The following is an 8712-nucleotide window of genomic DNA, read 5'->3' on the forward strand; positions in this document are numbered from 1 at the left end:
TTTTGAACGTAGAAAACCAATCTGTAATCAAGGTTTCTGTGAACATGTGAGCCAAATATTGTTGCTCTGTATGCAGCAGGGAATTAACAGTTTCGCTTCAAAGACTGTCAAAAAGCGCTTGCTCTCCCCTCGGCAAACTAGGCACCAGGCTGGAGCAAACGGGCTCGGCAGGTATTGACTGATCTCATCAACGGCACACCAGGGTACAATCTCGGGAGCCACTGTAGTGTTGAGACTTACGTGATGAAGAAATGTACAGGAGCCTGTTGCTTAATGTCGAGATGTGTTGGCTAACTGTCCGCACCACTTTGGCTCGTTTGTTCAGTGTTTCGCAGTGAAGAAATATACGTTGTATGCCTGTGCAGGCACGCTGGGACGTTGCTGACCTGGTTTGAGCAAGCGGGACTTTGCGTCTTGGGCCTGGCAGTAGTCGTGTACGGGGAACTGCTCCACCCTTTCACGCTTCTCGCCACGCGCATGCCGTTCTTGCCTCTCATGGTGACATCCGTGAGCTGTTCTGTCGCTATCATCTATGCGTGGGCCAAGTCGTGGCAGCTGTGGTTTCTTCAACCTTCGAGAGACATTTGATTAACGAAGAATAACGTCAGCTAAGTAATGTTCGCTGCCTCAACTGAATGTTCGATAAAAGAAAAATACTTTTACAATGAAACGTACATTGTAAGAAACACGTCTTCGAAAGGATAAAACCCGAGTGGCATTTTAAAAGTTTTCGTGAATGAGGATTCCGTGTGAGGGCCGAGACATCACTGCTTTGATGTTTTATTCTTGCCCTTGTGGTAGGTTTCCGTATTTCACGAAGAAGGGTGAAGGGGCCTTATATTAAATTGCTATGCGCAACTACTATTTATCGTTTTCAAACAAGGATACTTTCTATAAGTTCTTGTGCGCATGTTTCTGGGATGCACCTGTTTGTGTTTGCAAATTCTGTGCAGCTGTATGGTTTTTCATATCACCAATCTCGAATAAACTTATGTGTCAACAATGAAATGAGGCGGCAGATATACCAAAGAAAGACATTAACGTTACAATATCATTGGTAAATTAGCATTGATACCACAGCATGTTTTCTAGTTGGCCTTTTTCTAGCCGCGGTACGTTACTAGTGATATGTGCCTGATACTGTTTCATATAATGCACTGCTTGTCTGGAAAGCAAGATCCCACCGATATTGAAAATAACTGCCAAATTGTTTTCCATTGAACTTATTAGTTTATCTCACTTGTATGTGCACACTATTACCCACACAATGTAGAGTACAGAGGACCGTTGCTGGCAGTAGACATCTTCTGGTCTTTGTCGTTACTACGATGCATCGACACAAATTCTTTGCATAATTTCTGCTTTTATTAGGCACCGTTAGGCAGAACTCTTGGTAACCTTAAAATTTTCTCATGTACAGCAGATGAATTCGTTGAATTTTCCCGTCTTTGAACATGCGCAGATCCAGGGTCGGGGCTGAATACTCATCAGATGCGTGTAAATTATTGTTACTGATTATAGGTATCCGTGCAATCATCATCTCAAGATAGGACCCCCTCTCTCTCGAAAAAGAAAGGGCTGTATTTGTGGAATGCCAAACTCTAGGAAACACGTTGACACGTACAACAAGTCAAAATGCAATGAAATTAATTGAGTTATTGCTCCTAATGAGCTTTGTTTGAGCCATGTGGCAACTAGCCAGATAATTGTGGTTGGCAGCTATGTATTCGTCATCTGTACTTTGCAAGTTTTCTTTGATCTTCCAAATCCATTCGTCTGCAAGCCCGTTCTCAGACATACACCATTCTTCCACTACACTAATCTTTCACGACTTGTTTATGAGAGGAACTGCACAGAAGCCTTCAACTGCTGCCTCACTGACACTGCTTTTTTGTTTGCAAACGGAACTTACCTTGCAGATGTAAATTCTGTGATAAAACACTGCCCAAGGTATTGAAATAAATTTCCCACACTTTATCTCATGGTTAGCAAAAAGCATTGATAAGTTTCCTTGCAACCATGTTATAACTTCTCTGCCGTGCATTGTTCTTTTGTGTCTGTGTGTGTACTACGCGTGTCCAAATTGGAGCTGCACTTTTTGTACAGCACACTCTACTCCTAATGGGAACACCCAAATAATGTCCAAAACAACATAACCGACACACATCACCAACTTCACAGGAAAAATGTGGGTGTAATGACACATTAGTTAAACCTGTAATAGCAAACAACGCATTCACATCAAAACTTGCCTCCAGTAAATCCTGAAACACTGCTCCCATTAGCAAGTACATCGTACCGTACATTTCGCACAGACATAGTCACAGTGTGGTCACAGTCTTTAAGAAAAAAAAGAGAGAGACGCAAGTACATGCATGAATTCTTGAGATGAGGACATTCTTGTAAATGGGACGCGAGTGTATATTTTTTCATGGCGTCAGAAATGTGCTAGTTTTGCACTCTTATTTTAACACACATTTTTTTCTCCTCAAGGTTTTGGTGATCTCGTGGCTATAGTTTCAAATCTTGCCACTTGTATGGAAGCTGCACATGGAGTCTTCCTTTTAGGAAGGTGACCATATAAACACACGTTTTTTTACGTGTACGAATGTCCTCTGTTTAGCATTAACTGCCGTCTACGGTGTGAGAAGACGTGTTATACAGTCGAACCCGGGTATATCGAACTCGCCAAAAAACGTTTATTAGTTCGATATATGGCATAATTCGATGTAGGCCCGCTATAGGATTTAATGACACAAAGGCACATACAAATAAGAAAAGTACTTTATTAATATGGTGGCTTACTTGCGTGCCCTACTTTGGAACAAAATAGTCCTGGATTTTCTTCTGTTTCAACAACTTCGCTGCCTGTGACAGCACGCACGCCTCCACGTCCAACGAGTCGGAGCAGCCTTGTATATTCACGCAATAGCGCCGGACCAATGCAAGTGCACTAATCACTTCGGAGGATGTAGGCAACGGGCCATCGTCAATTTCCTTATTGCTGTCGCTTTGGCTCGTGGTCGGCATGACGTCTGCAACGTATTCCTCATCTTGTAGCTGGCCCATGATGGCGACATCATCGTCCGCACTGACGAACTCGTCGAATGTCGATCAGTATGCGGTGGCGACGCCGGACTTCTTCTCACCGCGCTCGACTCGATTTGTGATTTCGAGTTTCGTGGCGAACGGCAAATTCTGCCTCTTTGCACAAGCCATGACGACAGCGCGCCAAGAAAGTTCGCAGAGCGCCAACAGGCAACACCACCAGCACGGACCACGCTGAACTCGTGGAATTTGGAAAAGAGGCAGCAGCAGGCACGCAAGCATAAAGAAAGAAAAAATGGCGCTCACTTGTACCGCCTCCGCGCCTCGGGGAAAGCGCGACGGCCTCTGATTGGCTGTAAGCGCTGCGAGCAGGCCAGGATCATTTTTTGCAAGGGGTTGTTTGGCCGTGCACAGCCGGGTCTAAACCACTTTTTCTAGGGTGGCGCCGGCAGTTTTCCCCGCCACCGCGAGGGAAAGCCAACTTGCTTGGGCACTTTTGAGGCACATGGAATTTGATATATCGGTTGTCGTTGCTATTTTCGTTCGATGTAACAGTAACTTTTGCTATATATTCTCAATGTAAATTTACCGTGTTTAGAAATTGTTCGATATACGGGATAATTTGATATTAACGGGTTCGATATAGTCGGGCTCGACTGTAGCTTGAACTCCTGTGCCATGTTGTGAAAGGAAGTCAAGAATTGCCTCATGTGTGTGCTTCTTAACACCGATGCCTCTTTTTGTATTTCGTAGTTGTGCTAGTCACAGATTGTTCACAATAAATGACCTGAATATTGAGATTTATTGTGTATGGTGTAATCGGACTGTACACCAACAAGCTACAAAGAACTCATCTTTCGTGTGCAAGTCGTAAAAGGTCAATGGGAATGAATGTCTGGACTGCGTAACAAGTTTAGCTTTAGACATTTTTAGCTGCAGAGTAACTTTTCTGCAAAATTTTACATTTCAGATATGCATAGATGCATTGCAAAGATGTTAAGATGTGTTTTTTTGTATTGAAACTACAAAGTGAGCTTAAAGCCACTTCATTCGAATTTTGGCTCCACTGGACACAAACTCAGAGAAGCAGTTGAAGTCGTACGCAGGGCAGCCTATTTAAAACAAAGTCTTGCGATTAACTGTCATTATGAATGCTTCTGTCGACCAGCTCACCAAGCCACCATCTGTATGCTTGCCTGTCCTAGCCAAACATGCCAGTGTTGTCCAGCTAAACATAAGTCATTGTGTGAGTATGTTATGTTGAATTCCAGAGGCAGAGTCGGAGCAGCCGATGGACTCTGGCGTAGAGCAACACCTCCAAATTTGCGATTGGAACACAATCCATGCCACCGAAGCAAGCATGTGAGCAAGAAGGAAGCGGAAGTGCTTGAGTTGCCCAGAATACCTTGCGTGTAGTTATTCCATTTTGCTAATTGCGCTGTCGAATTCCCGCTCGTATACGCGGTAGTTTCAGCATCGCTGTCGCTAGCCGATGGATCGCTCGTGCAGGAACTGGAGTTTTCCGACTCTGAGCTGTCGCTATCGATCAGCGGAAGCAATGCCGCACGATTTGCCCAGACACCCATGTCGTCCGCCATTACTGTCAAAACACACGACAGCGGCTGTGCCTCCAAGCAGGCAAACGTGTTAAAGGAAGTACGTCACACCGAGTTCCGGTCGACTCCTCCGATCTTGGCGGAGCAACTTTTCCTGCTCCATGGAGCGATTCCCGCTCTGAATCCGCTCCAGTTCTCCCATTGGAACGCTTGACTCCCGCCCTCACTCTGCCATTGAAACATACTTGCTCCAAAAGGAGCAGGAAAGCTTGCTCCAACTCTGCCATTGGAATTCAACAGTAGAAACTTTAAGGGTTCTATCAGCCAAGTGCATTGTCCAATGTGTGGGTTTGCATGGAGTCCTTTGAAGTGCTCCTCTATGTTGAAAATGGTGCAAATAAATCTGAGACATGTTTAAATAACCCAGAACATGTTACGTTTATTAATTCTAGCTCAAGTGCAAAGCTTCAGCTCGTGTTTACTTGTCGTTGGCAAAGTCAGCAGGGTTCTTGCGCATCGACTTCTTGTGCTCACGCTCGCCCCAGTCATAGATGAGGTAAGTCACAACAAAGGCTGCATAGACAAAGCAAGAGAGCGACACATCAAATGCCAATGAAAACAAAAAAACTTGAAGCTTAGCAAGTTGGCAGGTATTCATGTGAAAAAGCACAAGAAGAAACGAAAAAGCTCTGCATTTGTGTGGGCCTTTTGGTGCTTTCTCGTGTGAATTGTTAGTGCACCAATAAGTACAGTGCCAAGTATAGCACACTGATCTGCAATCCAAGTACAACTCCCACGTATCAAATGCCCCTGTAAGTGCTTCACTCCTGTGTAAACTGTAATCACTTCTTGGCTCTTGTGTCAATGGAAATATTCATGCTGAAGAAACGGCAGTTTTGACAGATGCCGTACATACGGCAAGGAACTTGAAGGGTTGTGTGAGACAGCCACAGGTCTCAAAATATGGATGGCTAGCAAAGCAAGGACTTCACTTGCAGTTCATAACGACAGATTTGCTAGAACAAGCTTCATCACAACACAGCCGTGCAATGCATACGAATGCTGGTGGTGAATGAGCACCTTGCAGGGAAGCATACCATCTGCAAACCGTTTGTTATAGGAAAAAGAGATCGCCACGCTGCTTCAAGAACGCAAAAAGTCTCCTGGTCCGATACTCACCTTAGGCAAGAACCCGTTGTTAAGCAATTTTTTATACATTTGAAGAGGCCTTTGAGAAACAAATTGGCAAAGTCCTGCTTTTCAAAGCCTCATTTGACTCTGTCCAAGACTTGCAGAGTTTTCAGATCGGCTATGCAATTTTCAACCAGATAGGCATGTTTTGTATTTCACTTTATCAAAACTATATCTAGTTATTTTCCAATCGCATAAGAGTTCGGTATTTGGGATACACTGTAGCAGCTATTTTAGACACATGCTTTTGCGCAAAAGCTTTGCGGTGTCCTAGGATCTGGTGGTGGCAATGTGTTGTACATATTTTCCCGCACATAACCCGCACCCTCAAAAATGATTTGCGGGAAATATTCTAAAAACGATCCTCACGTATTGCTGCAAAGCTAGCTTCCTTGCATAGATGCATAGCGCCGCCATGAAGCCACCTTTGCAGACCCAAATTCGTGTTTTTCGTCTTGACCTTAGCTAATTTTTTAAAAAACATTGTGTGAGGGCTATACGCGATTGCCACTTGAGTTGCCTGTCGCAGGGTGCGTTTGTTGCACCACTCTTGTCTAGAGATGCACAATAGTCTTGACCGCCCATCACAGCTTAGAGCCACTTCCACAGCACTTGGGATCTACATAATTTTTCTGATTAACTGAGCGATGAGAAAGTGAGACTAAGGGCACTGGGCATGATCGGGGTCTCGGCCCTCTCGACTACAAGTTCAACAGAAAATATTTCTGGCCACAAATTGCGAATGTGGAAGTACTCATCTAAGTGACAAAGTAATTTCAGCCCCTAGGAACTTCCCTGTCGCATGGAGGGAGAAATTACTGAATCTGTGTCCTGGAACCGGCTCATAAACTAAGTGACAAAAAATCTGCCAGCTAGGCACATCTTTTTGTGGTGTCTGCAGGTTTTCTGTGCTTTATAAGATGCAACGCTTGCCACCCATACAAAAGGAAAGGAAGAAATCGTCTGGGGCTTATCTTCCCAAATAATCACACAGCTAGAATGCATCTTCCTTTAAAATACTGCACTTGCTGCTCTTTCTCTCACGAGTGTTATGTCATGCTGATAAAAGTATGCCATTCGTGACTTGAACGTACAAGGCATGCAATGTTAAAGGAAAGGCATGCAGGAGAGAGAGAGAACCATTACAGTTCAGAAACAAGATGAGCCCCAGAGACTGCACCCGAGTGATCAACCTTATGCAAGGCTGTGTCAAGTCATCCCTAGCTCTCGCTTCAAGGTGCACCAGTCGCCACCTCCATTCACATTCAGCATACACTACTGATTATACATATTTAGTCATATCGATACGTATTATATGTATTTAGTCATGTTAAGTCTGTTTGTGTGTGACCATATCTGCTATAACCACAGAAAGGCTGATGCTAATTTACAAGCCATATAGTTCGAATTCCTATTTTGCTTTTTAATGGTGCCACAATGAGGAACTTTTTTCCAATTCCGCCACTACCTTAGTGTGTATGCCTTGTAAAAAAGAGTAATCGGAATTTAAATTCAACAGCGTTAACTGCATTCTTTGAAACGTTAAAATCATTTGAACATGAATTGTTTCCACACCATCTTGCTCTCACTTAGCAGTTGAAATCAAGACTTGCTGCTAGAGCAGAAAAGAAGGAAGGAAGGAAGGAGACAGGATAGAGCGCAGAACTTAGCAGTTCTCTGATACGCAAGTGCGCAATGCATAAGGGAAAAAATACGACTGAATAAAAATGATGCCACAAAAGTTGCCACAATTCAAGTTTTCCCAGCAAAACTGCCCACACCTCGCACGGATGCAATGAGCAGGTAAAAGAATAAATTAACGTGACAAAATACTCACGCGGCAGAACGTATAGTATCTGGTCCTTCGTTCTGCGAATAACGTTTGGGATGCCCTGCTTGATCAAGCCGGCGAACGCACGCTGCTCGTACGGTGACAATCGGTACGTGACGATTCCTCGCAGTTTATACAGGTTCCCGAAGTGAAGACCCATCGTCGATGCAATTGACCTAAAGGAAACGAGGAAAATGACAAGATAGAGCGCTACAAATTAGTGGAAAGCACGGAAGGCGTAGTATATTATTATACACACACGAGATGGGCTAAACATATATATGAAATGTTGGCCCGTCATTGGGTTGCTACCCATGAACTATCTTGAGTATAAGTTAACACTTTGTAAATTGCCACAATTGCAACATGACACTCGATGGTACACAGATACAGTCGCGAAACCTCAAGAGGAGCGGCCTAGCATAAACGACACGCATGCGAACGTCCCCTGATGACCTTGATTTCAGTTCTCCAATCTACAATTCCTGAAGTAACTGCTCATGTAAAAAAATGAAAAATGGTACGAAAAATAGCTCGGAACGCGTAAGTTTACAACGCAAAAGCTGGCGATTAAAGCCCAGTGCCCATGAACGACGCAAGCCAAGTTCGCATCTTCCTGAGAGCACACGGAAAGTACCGAGCGCTACAATCCGTAAACGACGCGATGCTCACCGGTATACATCTAATAATGAACACGCTGAAAACTATAACAGTGAACTACTGTTAGCATTGCCTTACCAGTCCTCTGGTCTACTTAAGGAGCCGCAAATTCGATGAACAGTTGCAGGCGCAAGCACGCCACAGGTTCGATCACCTTCCAACTCCCAAGCGACTGGCTCCGACTGTGTGTGGCTTGAGTATGGTTTATTTCCTGCAATAAATCGCACCGCTAGCCTCTAAAACAGTTCTTGCATACCATTCACCATGCTTTCAGAACATCAATTTAACTAATTTAACCACGTATAACGCTCTTTTGTTAGCTTATAGTTGTTGATGACGGCAAACCGTAGACTGTGTGTGCTGTATTCGTGTAGGTTTGAAAATTTTGCAATTTGATTGCGTTAACGTGCTAAAGAAATCGGTTGC

At 44.0% G+C, this 8712-nt stretch overlaps 2 protein-coding genes across 3 annotated transcripts in view; one reads left to right on the plus strand and one right to left on the minus strand.

Annotated features, from left to right (window-relative positions):
• Nucleotides 1-5163, plus strand: part of LOC119383274 (probable dolichyl pyrophosphate Glc1Man9GlcNAc2 alpha-1,3-glucosyltransferase) — a 25940-nt gene extending 20777 nt beyond the window's left edge. Inside the window, exons 12-14 of one of the 2 annotated variants that reach the window (XM_037651339.2) lie at nt 366-2663; nt 3711-4307; nt 4908-5163. In XM_037651339.2, the coding sequence (XP_037507267.1) occupies nt 366-588 (223 nt within the window). In that variant the 3' untranslated portion in view covers nt 589-2663; nt 3711-4307; nt 4908-5163. Of the gene's footprint in view, nt 1-365; nt 2664-3710 lie in introns of both variants that reach the window. The other variant, XM_049412470.1, reaches the window with a different exon arrangement.
• On the minus strand, nt 5018-8501 carry LOC119383280 (cytochrome b-c1 complex subunit 8). The gene is made up of 3 exons (XM_037651348.2): nt 8365-8501; nt 7633-7802; nt 5018-5177 (listed from the first exon to the last, which is right to left on the minus strand). Exons 2-3 carry the CDS (start codon nt 7784-7786, stop codon nt 5083-5085), a joined length of 249 nt encoding a protein of 82 aa, XP_037507276.1. The 5' UTR covers nt 7787-7802; nt 8365-8501; the 3' UTR covers nt 5018-5082.
• Nucleotides 8502-8712: the final 211 nt, after the last annotated feature.

This window comes from Rhipicephalus sanguineus, chromosome 2 (assembly GCF_013339695.2).
Source record: "Rhipicephalus sanguineus isolate Rsan-2018 chromosome 2, BIME_Rsan_1.4, whole genome shotgun sequence".
In the NCBI taxonomy this organism is placed as follows: domain Eukaryota; kingdom Metazoa; phylum Arthropoda; class Arachnida; order Ixodida; family Ixodidae; genus Rhipicephalus; species Rhipicephalus sanguineus.

Coding starts and splice junctions, on each gene's coding strand:
- LOC119383280 (XM_037651348.2), bottom strand. CDS start 7,786: ATGGGTCTTCACTTCGGGAACCTGTATAAACTGCGAGGAATCGTCACG. Junction 5,178..7,632: donor GATACTATACGTTCTGCCGC/GTGAGTATTTTG, acceptor TTGTCTATGCAG/CCTTTGTTGTGACTTACCTC.